General features: G+C 45.7%; 1 protein-coding gene across 1 annotated transcript; it reads left to right on the top strand.

The window, feature by feature from the left end:
* Positions 1-118: 118 nt before the first annotated feature.
* Hhex (hematopoietically expressed homeobox) lies at positions 119-5,438 on the top strand. Its single transcript, XM_055614143.1, has 4 exons — positions 119-547; positions 2,395-2,573; positions 2,793-2,843; positions 4,506-5,438. The coding sequence occupies exons 1-4, from the start codon at positions 184-186 to the stop codon at positions 4,725-4,727; spliced, it is 816 nt and encodes a 271-aa protein (XP_055470118.1). The 5' UTR covers positions 119-183; the 3' UTR covers positions 4,728-5,438.
* Positions 5,439-13,835: the final 8,397 nt, after the last annotated feature.

The raw sequence follows: 13,835 nt of genomic DNA, 5'->3' as shown, positions 1-13,835 counted from the left end.
GGCGGAGGCGAGCCCGCGGCCCGCGCCATTGGCCGCGGGGCCTGGGCGGCAGGAAGGGGCCCGAGCGCCGCCCCACCCCGCGGCCGCCGGAGCCTATCGCCGGGAGCGCGGGGCGCAGATAAATGTAGCGCGGCGGCGCCGGCGGGCAGCTCGCTCCGAGGGGGGCTGCGCGGCGGGGCGGCCATGCAGTTCCCGCACCCGGGGCCCGCGGCCGCGCCCGCCGTGGGGGTGCCGCTGTACGCGCCCACGCCGCTGCTGCAGCCCGCTCACCCGACGCCCTTCTACATCGACGACATCCTGGGGCGCGGGCCCGCCGCGCCCACCCCCGCGCCCACGCTGCCGTCCCCCAACTCCTCCTTCACCAGCCTCGTGTCCTCCTACCGGACCCCGGTGTACGAGCCCACGCCGGTGCACCCCGCCTTCTCGCATCACCCCGCCGCCGCGCTGGCCGCCGCCTACGGCCCCGGTGGCTTCGGAGGCCCCCTGTACCCCTTCCCGCGGACGGTGAACGACTACACGCACGCCCTGCTCCGCCACGACCCTCTGGGTAAGGCGGCCGGGGGAGGCGGCGGGGGCGGCCGGGGCGCGCGGCGGCGGGGAGCTGGGACGCCCGGAGGCTCTGATTGCTTCCCCTGCTGCACCTTGCAGACGTCGGGGCGAGCGTGGTCGGGGGACACCCGGGGCTCCCGGGAGAGCAGTGGAAGGCAGCCCCGGCCGCGCGTGTCGGCCCGCGGGGGGGGGTCCCCCTGAACGAGCGGCACCGGGGAGAGGACGTCGGGGCTCCCCGAGCCTGGCCCCCGCAGCGCAGGGCTAGCTGCCGGGCCGGGCGGTTCCTGGGCTGGGCTTGGTTCAACAAGCTTGGGCACTGAAAGAGCCTGACCCTTTCCGTTCATACAGGAAATCTTGAGTTCTCGATAGGAGTAAATCTGGTTTCTGAAGCTGTTAAGTGTTTTCCTGGCTGCACGAAGCAGACCCTTCCCCCGGAGTAGTGCACGCTGCTGATTATTTTATCGACATCCTCAATACAGACAAATTCAGGAAACACTCGACGTCTGATAGCCAGGATCCGTTTTTCTGATATTGTTCATTTCCTCTGTGTGGGATGTGACTTTATGGCAGCTAAAATAACCAGTTGCTTCCTCTCGCCTACTCCCCCCACCCCCCTTGGAGGCTGTTTTTGCACCAGTCTGAAGCCTGACGCAAGCAAAATCTCAAAAAAAAAAAAAAAACAATGCCAGCTTTCAGAATGTTTAGGTGTAGGCCTGCTGACAGAGGGACGGACCCCGCCGCCCCTTTGGAGTGGAGAGGTGCAGACCAGGAGCAGTTGGGAAGGGCGACGAGGCGGACACTTTGTGGGATTTTCGAGGCTAGTCCCCACGAAGTTCCTGAGAACCAAATAAGCAATGGTGACTGGGTTCGGGGCCCGAGTCCAGAGTGAGTGAGAGGGGTCTCACCAGGGATTGAAGTCAGTTCGTTTGGCAGCTTCCTTGGGGCCCTTGGAGACAATTAACATTTTAATGAATTGACATTTTAATGTTAGCGTTATTAGGACGCAGACTCCAGAGCGCCTCTCGTCTCGCCGCTACGGAGATTTGGGGTGTGGGTGTTACAGTTTTTACATCAAAGGTTATCATCGTATTTGTATTTCTAAATTTGAGCCTGCAGGGTGTGTGTGTGACCGGCCCCAACTCTACCCGGTGGGGCAGGAACGGGCCTGGGGCAAACGTTTTGCGGAGCTCGCCCTGGTTTCCTTGGTTTCTGCTGGGCCTGAGCAGAAGGAAGCAAACTTTTTTTTTTTTTTTTTTTTTTTTGAGACAGACCAACAGGAAACACATTGACGGAAATGTTGCCATAGCCCACGGGGTGGCTTTAACTGGCCGCCCCCGCAGGCCGAGTGTGAAATCAGAGGAGGCCGAGGCGCGTTCCAGCCACGATTGCAGGCCCCTCTCGAGGCCTAACACGCCCTGTGAGCGCTTCTGGGCCGCCAGGCCTTGGGCAGCGAACTACCCCGCGCCTCCCTTAAATGCGCACACTGAATCCTTTGCAAAAATTGTTGCACTGTAGCTGAGCCGGTTGGCTAAAGAAAATGGGCTTTTAAGCCCGGCAGGGGTTCTTTAGGGGTTGAAACGATTTGTTTGCCTTTAGCCACAGGTGTGGTGGGCGTGTGGTACGGTGTCCTGAGTATCCAGAGGTGGTCTGTGTGCTAAAACACTTTAGTTGACTCTGTGTGCCCTGGCGGGGAGTGTTGAATCCATCCATAGACCCGAGAATGTATGTGTTGGGGACGTGGCCGCTTACTGGCCTCCCGCATTGAGTCAGCTGGGACCAGGTAGGTCGGGGGACTGCCCAGCGGGTTCCAGGGCCGTGATTAACCGCCGCTCCTCCGGCCCACAGGCAAGCCCCTGCTCTGGAACCCCTTCCTACAGCGGCCTCTGCACAAAAGGAAAGGCGGTCAAGTGAGGTTCTCCAACGACCAGACCATCGAGCTGGAGAAGAAGTTCGAGACTCAGAAATACCTCTCCCCACCGGAGAGGAAGCGTCTGGCCAAGATGTTGCAGCTTAGCGAGAGACAGGTCAGCTCACTGCCCTCTCTCCATCCGTCGTCCCTATCCCCACCCCCCAACCCGGTTGGCTAGTTGGGCTGAAGCAATCGGGAAAGCCGCTGTGCGCCCTGGGCACTTTCTGCCGGGACCCAGCTGCAGGGCTGGTCCTCCCCGTGGTCTTAATCAATCCCTTCTCCTCAGGTCCCGCTGGATTTGGGACTTTCTGCAAACTTACTTTCTTTTCTGTAGGTTAAAACCTGGTTTCAGAATCGACGAGCTAAATGGAGAAGACTGAAACAGGTATTGACACGGCCCTGTTTCTATGGAAATAAATGTTTGTATCATGTTATCTAAATGCGGGGACCTGTTACGGGTTGTATGCAAAAGTCATTTGAGAGGCTATTTAACCTCTTCACCTTGATTAAAAAGGCAAATACTCCTGCTGAAATTCAGGATGAGTTGCTCAGGTGGCACTAATGTTAAAAGCACCTAATGCAGCTCCTATATCAATTATGCCAGGGTTTCACACACTGGCCAGTAAACCGCCTGGCTAATTGTTTTATAAACCCCATATGTTGTTTATCTCATTAACGCAGGAAAGATAAAGTAATTGACAGTAAATGACTTAAGCAGTTATCTTTGGGAGAAAATTGTTTCTTGTATTTACACACCCATAATAAAACCAGGCAGGACTCAAGGGTAAATACAAAGACACAAACACCTTTAAGTCTTATTTGCACTTTTTAAAAAGGAAGAATTAAATATCAAAGAGTTTTAAAAATTATTATCCACCTCTTAAAATGAATATGAAACACATAAATTTCCATGCCTATTTGGAAAGTAGCTTAAACTTCCTCACAGTCTTTCAGTGACCTTTCAGTGATAAAAAGGAAGGGCCAGCTCATCCTCCAAAACAACCTTATTGACTTAGAGCTAATGATTTGGTTTTGATGTCCCAATCTGGATGTTTCCAGAATTATCTGACGATTGCTGAATGGTTCAGCTGGCAGTGCTGTAAAGGACAGGTTTGAGACAAAACAATTGAATGTAGATTGTAAGTTGTATTGCTCACAGTTTTTTTTTTTTGTTTGTTTGTTTGTTTGTTTCTTAAAGTACTGTCCCAAAGAACATTTTGAAACAGCAACAAAAACTTATGTACTTTCTTTATTCTGAAATATTTGAGGATTCCCTTCTGGCACTAACCTTGTACGTCTTTTGCAAATTTGGTAACAGTTTTCCTTTATTATGTTTATATCATAGACATCCACAGGCTTAAGATAAATTCACTGACTGGACTTGGCTTGCAGCTAGCTTCCCAATGACTTTTAAAATAGTACTTTCTCTGTAAGATGGGAAATTTTTCCCCCCCAAAAAATTGTCCAGATTTTAAGTAAATTGCAATTTCTTCATCGATATTAGGTTAGATTTATGATTTCTTTCGGCACAATTTTGTCATTTGGTACATATTTATGGGTGTGTGTGCGCTCATAAATTTATTTGAGAAAACAAATGGAAAAGGATTCAACTTAATCATTTTGCAGCATCTTAATTTAGTATACATTTTTCATATTCCTTCTTTTTTAGGGGGCTAGGCCTTGGTATAACAAATCTAGCCATCAACGTTTGTTCTTTTAAAATGCTAGAAGACCCTGTTTTGGACACTATCCAAAGAATGAGTACTGTGCTGTCTGAACTGAACTGAGTTGTCTGTTTTGTTTTCTCCTAAACTTCTGCAAATCTTGAGACTGTGGGTTTGCCTTAAGTGTGTAATCTCTCAGTGGTGTGACTTTCCCCCTCTTCTTTCACATGGGGAAGCCAATCGCAAGTATACCTTGGTAAAAAGATTTTAATGAAAACAGTTGCTGAACTAAACTTTGTAAGCCTGCTAAAGGCTGGAAAAAAAAAAACATTCGGATTATATGTCTTTGATCTTACCATCTGCATTTTCATCCCCTTATTTAGGAGAACCCTCAAAGCAATAAAAAGGACGAGTTGGACAATTTGGACACTTCCTGTGACCAGGGCCAAGACTTGCCCAGTGAACAGAAAAAAGGTGCTTCTTTGGATAGTTCTCAGTGTTCACCCTCCCCAGCCTCCCAGGAAGACCCCGACTCTGAGATTTCAGAGGATTCTGACCAGGAAGTGGACATTGAGGGTGACAAAGGCTACTTCAATGCTGGATGATGGTCCCTGGCACGCTCAGGGACTGGACTTTCCAATAATGTTTTGCTACAGACAAACTGGAAAATTCTAAGCGAGAAAGAGAGAAATCGTTCTTCTAGTGTTCTGAAACTCCTTGGAGCACTGGCTGATTAGCAAACATGCCTTGAAACCTTACTTTTGATTTAACATGATGTATATACCTGTTTTGAAGTGACTAAATGTATCCTCATTTTTAAAAAGTGAATTATTTCTATTTATGAGAAGTAATTTGAATTTTTGTTTAAAGCTTAAATTATAACTTTAAAGGTTTTAATAGGCCATCCTTGAATGACTTTTCTTAAATCTGTAGCTATTCCCTGGACTTCAGAGGTGTACATAGAAAGGGCCCCTGCATTTGAGGCTCCTTGGAACATTTTAGAAGAGCACACTTGGTTTTTACGTGACATCTTAAATTGCTGCCTTAACTCCAAAGCCGTTTCAGAGTACTTGGCTCCTGGGGTTTGTTCTTGTAAGCAAGATAGTTGATAAGATTCTTAAAATCCTGTTTTGCTTTATGGTTGTCTCTGACCCCGGTCCCCACAAGCAGGGAAATCGACTCATTTGACCAATCCCATGTGAATTAGAAACATCAGGACAATTAAATGTAAGTGGATTGGAGATTGTATGTTTTGTAGAAATGATGTCTATAGCCTGTATATAGAATTAGTCACTGTAAAAATCCTGCCAAAATGATGTTTGATTTTCTTTTTTAATTTAATGAGTTAACCTGCGTATGCATTCACAGTGGGCTGAGTGTCCCTGTTGGAATTCTTATTCTTTGGTTAAAAAAAAAAATCTAAACAGGATACTTGAAGAGCCTGGGGGGTGGGGAAGGACGAGCGTGCGCATGCTCGCTTGTCACAGGCTTGGGACCTGGTGGGCTGGCCCTTGGGGGAGGTGGGATGCCCAGCTCCTAGAGTATGAATTTGAGCTTCCCTAGGACTGTTTGCTAGGGCAGGTGTGTGTGTGTGTGTGTGTGTGTTGGGGACCCAGCAGGGTAGTTTGGAGCGACTGAGCATCATCGATTGGTATGCGCTGCCACCGTCCTTGACCGGCGTGAATCAACAGAGCGTCACCCTTACCCCGGCTGGAAGGCCGGCTGCTGTGCTCTGTGCCGAGCAAGGCAGGGTTGGGAGTGTCTGAAGAACCGGAGCTCAGGTTCCAGTTGCTGATTTGGAAGATCTGGGAACGTTAAGGCTCGTGGCCCAGAGAATTTGAGGGCTGCTGCTCCGAGGTGCCAGAGGTGTGAGAGAGGCCCATGGGACCAGCACTCTGCCTCATAGCAGAAGCAGGAATCAGGAGTGTCAGGAATTTGATGGCTGAGAAGGCAGGTAGGGTCCCAGAGGCTTACTGTGGGAAGAGGGAGGAAGAATGCTGATAATGAGGCGGAGCCAGCTACCTGTCTGGCAGAGCCCAGGTCCATCCAGCAGCCCTCTGCAGAGACCTCTTGAGGAGAGGCCTAGAAAGTGTTTTTAGCCTTGACCTGCATGGAAACCTTTAGTTGTACAGTAAAGAGCCCAGGACAGAATCTGTTCAAGGTACACTTTGATTCCCCCACACACCGACATCCAGGCTAAGACAGGTCCTCACATCCTCCTTAGAGTCCAAGAAGGCCGTGGAATTGCAGGTTTCCGGAAAATACTAACATTGGTCTGACGCAGAGGGGCAAGGGTAGGCCTGGAAGTTTAAAGATCTGCTTTGGAATTCTAGTTCTTGGTCTCAGAATTCCAAGAGAATGGCCCAGTTGACCTGCGTGACCCCTCCCTGGTCCCCCAGTCCCAGCTCAGTTCATGCTCTACCTTTGTCTATCTTCTCACATCCCAAAGGAGACGTGTTGTCCAGTGGGAGAGTTTTGCTTCCAATCAGCGGCAGGCTTCAAGCTCCAGACCGGCCTAACAGGATACATAGAAGCTTCAAAGGCCACCATCAGTCTGGTCTGAGAGTGGGACTGTTTGTATCCACGTTTTGGGGAATGAGGCATCCGTATGGAATTAAAACGATCCTGAAATCTCCGTGTTTCGTTACTGGCGATAACCTCTGGGTAATGTTTACTTTCAGGAGGGACTGAATCATGACTGTTAGCCAGAGGGGCAGCAGCTTCTGTATTGATCGACAGTAGAAAAGCTAAGGGGCAAAACCTTGCTTTAAAGTAGACTGTTCGCTGAAAGCGTGCCGTTTTCCAGTTGGAAGCTAGCCTGGGTTCCCGCCAAGTTGCTCATGCTGTGACTCTCAACGTGTCCTTAAGAACCGAGCGTGTTGCCTGTGTGGCTTTCTCAGGACTCCGGTGAGCATTAACTTGAACAAAGCATTCTGTTGTAGACTGCCAGTGGTTATTTACAAACTCTTCCTGCAATCCAGACATTTTTCGTTTGTTTGCGCTTTGGCTATTTCATGTTGAAGCGACTAGTATGACCTTTACAGCACAGCTCCTCTCTTGTTTTTAACTCTTTTTATCAGGAGATTCAACTTGAAAAACGGTTATCATTTAGCAGAAAGACAAACAGAAAAGCACAGTCTTGTAAGCAGAACGTTAATGATTGGAAGAATTGTCCTAATTTCACCGTGACAGTGTGTGATTAATCCCCTAGGTCGTGTACTTATGCTTTAAGCTATTCAGTTCATTGCTCTTTGATATCCAGAATCCTACCTAACTTAATAGGGTATCGATTTTGCTGGATGATGTACTTTGACTCTTTACACAACATCACTTTTAAGGATGACTGGCCTGTTGCGTACTATTTTATTTGACGACCATTGCGTAAGATTTCTTTTTTTCTTTTATGGTTTTTCTCGGGGTGAACACTGATAAGACATCTTGTGGGAAAAGAGGAAACCATCACTGATAGTGAAAGTACCTATTCTCTTTCAACATTTCTGACAAGCTCTTTCACTTGTGGTTTTATCGCTGTGAATATTCAGCTTGGTTGAAATGGTTGAAATGTGGACAGGACAAGGATTCAAGAAAGTGACAACTCACTTTTGTTTGGGGGAAGTGCCCTTAACTAGAAATGAGAGACACCAAAATTCCTACTTTGTAGAAATTATTTCTCTTGAATAATTTGTGACCCTGGGACTCTGAATGGAGGGTAATATATATCGCTCACAGGAATATATATCGCTCACAGGACAGAATATGGAATACCAGCCACCCTGGATGCCACCATATGGAGAGAAGGTTGTTATCTTGTGGTCAAAATAATCACACACCAAAAATAAATAAATAATAAATAAATTGTACACCAACTAACCTTTACTTTTTTCATTCATTGGGGTTTTTTGAACCCCCAGCTGGACTCTGTAATTGACTGCTATTAAGTTTGTTCCTTGATTATCTGTCTGTCTATCTATCTATCTGTCTGTCTATCTATCTATCTATCTATCTATCTATCTATCTATCTATCTATCTATTGGTATCGTTAATCTAAATACAAAGCACTTGTCAGATTCCTCATCAGAACTTCAAGGTCCACAGAACAGCAGTTTCAGGGATGTCTGTTTGGGACCTGAATTCTCGCCTCCGGCCCTTTAGAGACCATGCTTGGGAGAAGGCCACCTTACCTGAAATCTAGTGAATGCCATAGTCAGAAAGCCCAGGATTCTCAGCTGCAGCCCGAATCTTCACAAGTTGGACACACACAAATCTCTCCAGACTGAGCTGTGGGAAGGACAGCTTGGAGCTGGTGTTTCCTGTCTGCAGAGGATCATGACTTTGGAGCTTCCGGTGGCCAGTGTGAGGTTTTCAAGGCTGCAGATGGCTTTCCTGCATAGCACTTATCTTCCTTTTTCTTTTCTAGGAGAAGGAGGAGGTCATGGATAATTTAGGGTGATTTTCCAGATGAAAACCTAAGAGGGCTGCTCTCCGTCATGGGAAGTTTATTCACTGTTTTAATTCATTTATTTATTTTTAAGACAGGGTTTCTCTGTGTAGCCTTGGCTGTCCTGGACTTGATTTGTAGACCAGGCTGGTCTCCAACTCACAGAAATCTGCCTGCCTCTGCCTCCCGAGTGCTGGGATTACTGCTTGCACCCCGCAGCCAGCTTCACAGTGTAGTTTTGAGAGGGGAGATTACCATTACCAAAAAACAAAACCCTCTTAAGATACGCAGATGAACAAACACGGAAAAGTTAACACAGTGAAGGTTCCCCTTCCTGTGTTCACAAATACTTGTAGGGAGAAAGGCCTGTTGAGTTTTTCTCAATCTTTATATTTTTATTTTTACAGTTTAATCCTGTCCTCTTTTTCCTCATGCATTCTTTTTTTGTCCTTATTCATCCTACCATACCCAGGATGCTTTATACTCAGTTTATTTTCTTGTTAGTAATAGAAAATGAACAAACTCAGCCTCTCAGATGTCAGTGTAAGAGCCAATGTCCTTTTGAAATTCAAAGGAGTATTCAGTTTTTACTTGATGGAAGGCAGGAGACTTAGCTTTCAAGCATGTGGCCACAGGACTTCAGGGGTTTGAGGGCCCAAGATAAGTGGGATAAGGACCTCAACAGAAGGTCAACAGTAGCAGAACTGATAGGGTCTAGGCACTTGGCACCCCTGGATCACATAGATGGTTGGTTTGGAGATGAGCCAGGCTGAGTCAGCCAGGGCTCCTAATCTGAAGGAAATGGGAATTCAGGAGGTGGAAGGCCAGGAAGAATGATGACTTTACTCATCAAGGGTTTTTGGATTTCTGACTTTTGGATAAGGGGTTAAAGACCCATGTTCTCCTCTTCCTGACTCGCAGTTCTGTCTCTGGCTCTTCGCTTTTGCTTCTGCAGTTCTACCTGGAGTTCCCTTCTGCTGGGTAACTTCGTGGCTGGCTCCTTACATGCACGGCCTCCCCTTTCCATCCCGTGCGTAGCTTCCCTCTCCCTCTCCCAAACTTCCCTTTCTCTATTTCACGTATTACAATAGGACACATTTTCAGGAGATGAAAATTTCGTGGCTTGTCTGACCTACAGAATGAGTCCCAGGTCTCTCCGGGCAACTTAGTGTGAACTTGCCTCAAATAAAAAAGTTGGAAGAGGGCTAGAGATATACTTCAGTGGTGTACAAGGTACCTACCATCTAATCTAATAAATAAGCAATATATACACACAATATACAGTATAGTGTATGTGTGTGTGTGTGTGTGTGTGTGTGTGTATGTGTGAATGTGCACATAGATGAGGCTGGGTTTGAATTGATTTTCCTGTGCTGGGATTGTAAGCATGAGCCACAATGCCTGGATCAGGATTTATTTTAATTTTTTTACTGAGTTATTTGTTCCTTGTCTGTTCATCTCTTCACTGATATTTATTGAGAGCCAGGGGTTTTTGTCGTTGTTGTTGTTTCTTTGTTTTGTTTTTTTTGAGATAGGGTTTCTCTGTGTAATATTAACCCTGGCTGTCCTGGACTCACTTTGTAGACCAGGCTGGCTTTGAACTCACAGAGATCTACCTGACTCTGTCTCCCAAGTTCTGGGATAAAAGAGTCTCCTAAAACCTGACCTAAATATCGTGTAACATCTTTACATGTATCTATCATCATGACAGCACGATGAGGCTGTTTCTGTTATCAGCTTCCTTGTTTTCCAGGTAATGAAGCTGTCACAGAGAAGTGAATCTACAGGTCTCATTTACTCAGTCACTGCTACAGCCACTACTACAGCGGAAACCTGACTTCATCTGCTGAACCTTTGAGAAGGGCTTGTTCTTTGCTCATCCATTTCTTCTCTCTCCCACTCTCTCTCTGAGACACGATGACACGAAGACCAGGATGACCTTGAACCTGCCTTCACCTGCCACATGTTGGGATTACACATATGAACCACTACACCTAGAGATATGTGCTGGAACTCACTTTGTAGACCAAGCTGGCCTTGAACTCACAGAGATCCTCCTGCTTCTGTCTCCCGAGTGCTGGGCCTAAAGGCGTGCGCCACCATGTATTTTTCTGACTTTGGCTAATTTTGCTTAACATAAGGCTTTCCCGTTGTATTCATCTTCTTGCAAATTCATGATCTTCTTTTACAGCTGTGTGAAATCCCAATTGCCACAATATGTCTTTCAAAGCACTCAAAACTTTTCTACTCTGGTCCATATTCTTTCATGTTCCAACTGTATAGTATATTTAATTGTGTCATTCACCGATGCCTGCTTTGCAAAGAACTCTGAATACACTGCAGTACAGCGGCTTCCTTGTATGTTGTCAGCTTCTAGCACTGCATTTGGCGGGCAACAAGCTTTTAATAAGTATACAGCAGAATGAAAGTGAAAGCTATGTCTTCCCCAAAAGTCTTCCTCCTCCCTCCCCAAACCCTGTATCATCATTCCATTTCCCATTCCTTGGCCACAGGAAACACACTTCTATACGCCTCCAGGAGCACAGCAGTTACTCATGGGTGCTGACGCTTTCTAAGGGGTGGAGAGAGGACACAGGCAGCCAGCACAAGCCTACATAAGCACTCAAAGAGCCTTCCCCATTTTTTACAGCATACATTTTAAGGGGAAGTGCTTCTGTGGTTTTTATTGGCTGTCTTTCCTTTCCAACGTGGCCATTTCATTCACACTCTCAATTTCAGTGGAGAGTTCTATTGAAAAATGTACCAGTTTACCAAGAAAAAAAAAAAAATCAAAGACAACCTTTGGGTGGACCTATTGCTACTGTTTTACCAGCATCCCCATTGTTTTTCAACAATTTCTCAAAGTATTTCACAAATCGCAGGGAACAGCGTGTGCCTGTGTAAGTCAAGTGTTCGTTTTTCTTAGCCTCGAGTGGGATCCACATTATGACACGCTTTCCATTAATTGTACATTAGACCAGGCTAATTCAATTAAGGTTTAAAAACTGGCCCCTGTGTATAGGTGCAGCTGTCCGGAGGAAATGATTTCTTAGACGCCTGCCTCCCGTAGTGAGTGATGATACGTAGGTGGCGGGGAACGGGGCTATGACACTGTATGGCGGTGTTTAGTTAAATGAAGGTAAGGCTACTAGCTTCACTGAGCGATTACTTGATCTCATTAAGATCTTTAACGTTCCTGGAGCACCATTTTGCCGGAAGCAGCTGCTTGTTGTTTAGATGTGATTTCAGGCATTGAGAAAGACACAGTGCTGACGGTGACCAGGGAATTTAAATCCACAATTCTTGGTACACATTATTTATCATAAACCATCCTGTCTGAACGTGAAGTACTAAAATGCATGTTTATCTGCATAGCGCTTTATTTTTCAAGACAATATCTATTTGAGGTACCACGTTTACAAGTTATGTGTTTTTTTTAGAAGTAAAATTTTAGTTGGTTGTTTTTATTTGCTTGTCAGGGTCACTAGCCCAGGCCTCTCACTAACTACGTAACTAAGGATGAACTTCTTTCCCTCCCAGTGCTGGAACGACAGATGGGCAACACCACACTGAGTTTATGCGGTGCTGGGGACTGAAGCCAGGGCCTCATGCATGCTAGGCAAGGTGTCTGCCACTAAACTACAGCCTGTCTTTCATGCTTCTTGAAATAGTTTATCTAAGCATGAAAACTGTACCGCAGAATTCATAAATTACACTTTCAAGATTTTCTAGCTAGACCAATTGTTTTTAGTTTAATGCTTATTCAGCACATATTGATTATACACAATAATGGCCTTACGTTGAGATACCTGTTCATAATGTATTGATTGTATTGAACCCCATTACCCTTTCTTGGTTCCTTCCCATTCCCACTGATTCCCCTCCCTTCCTTTGCCTCGATAGGCCCTCTTCTACTTTGATGGTTTTTGTTCCCCCTCATGACCAATGAGTTTCTTTTGGGCTACTTAACAAAAATGCAGGTACCTTACTAGTGGCTGCACTGGTAAAAGAGAGAGTCTTTCCCTTTCCCATCAATGACTAATTCTTGGTAAGCCTCAGGGAAGGGTGCAGCCCCTCAAGCCCCCCGCCTTCCATAACAGGCTCAACTTGGAGAGATTTTATGCAGGTAACCACAGCTCCAAATGCAAGCCACCAAGCAGTCATTTTTCACTGTGTCCCTTTCAGCCCCTGCCCTATCCCCGCCCACTCCTGCTCACTGTGGCCTTGAACCTTCAACGTTCATCACATTGTAGTATATAAGTAGAGTGTAGGCACTTCATACTTTTGATGGCTTGATTCCATCCTGTGAGTGTATAAATGTCTCTTATCCATCCCAGAATTGTCCAAGCTTTTAGTTGTTTCCAGTTGTTAGGTGTTAGGAACAGTGATGTCATAGACATACATGAACTTATTTAATGGCATGTTTTCACTAATTTTTGGTACACATTGAGGATGTGGAACCACTAGGCCATGAAATAATTCTGTATTTTTTTTTTTTTTTTGGAGAACCTCCAAATTGTTTTCCATTGTGGCTACACCTTTTTCACATTCCCACTGGCAATGTTGGAGGGTTTCAACCTCTCCATCTTCCTTCATCAGGGTACAAGCATCCTTGTGGGTATGAAGTTGTATCCCATTGTGATTTTGATTTGTACTTCCCTGATGACATAAAGTTGAACATCTTTCTGCTGCTTGCATCTGTGTTCTATGTCATCTGTAGAGAAATGCTTAGTCAAATTCTCAACCCACTTAAAAACAAATGTAGTGTTTTGTTGTTTATATATACATATTCTATATTACATATATTATATATGTATATTATATTATATATTATATATGTAATATATAATATTATATATGTTACTACGGCATATATAATAATATTTCAGGTACTGTATCTGATCATATATATTTGTAAATAGTTTCTCCCAATCTGTAGGGTTTTTTTTTTAATTTAAAAAATACTTCTTGCCATGTGCAGTGGCACACGCCTGTAATTCCAGCACTCAGGAGGAAGAGGCAGGTGGATCTCTATGAGGTTGAGGCCAGCCTGCTCTACAAAATGAGTCTGGGACAGCCAAAGCTATACAAACAAACAAACAAACAAACAAACAAACAAGTAACTTTTATTCACCAGACATAATTGTCATTTCAGAGGCTTACTGCCTCCATCTGCTAACCTAGGCCTAGTCCTGGAAGCTTCTAGCCTCCATACAATCTAACAAGGCCTAACAATCTAACAAGTGTTTTCAGACTCTGAGACTTACAGCTGAAT

Source organism: Psammomys obesus, unplaced genomic scaffold, assembly GCF_907164565.1.
Source record: "Psammomys obesus unplaced genomic scaffold, mPsaObe1.curated_primary_1811, whole genome shotgun sequence".
Classification (NCBI taxonomy): domain Eukaryota; kingdom Metazoa; phylum Chordata; class Mammalia; order Rodentia; family Muridae; genus Psammomys; species Psammomys obesus.
The sequence above is the reverse complement of the archived record's forward strand: the minus strand, read 5'-3'. Positions and strand labels throughout refer to the sequence as shown.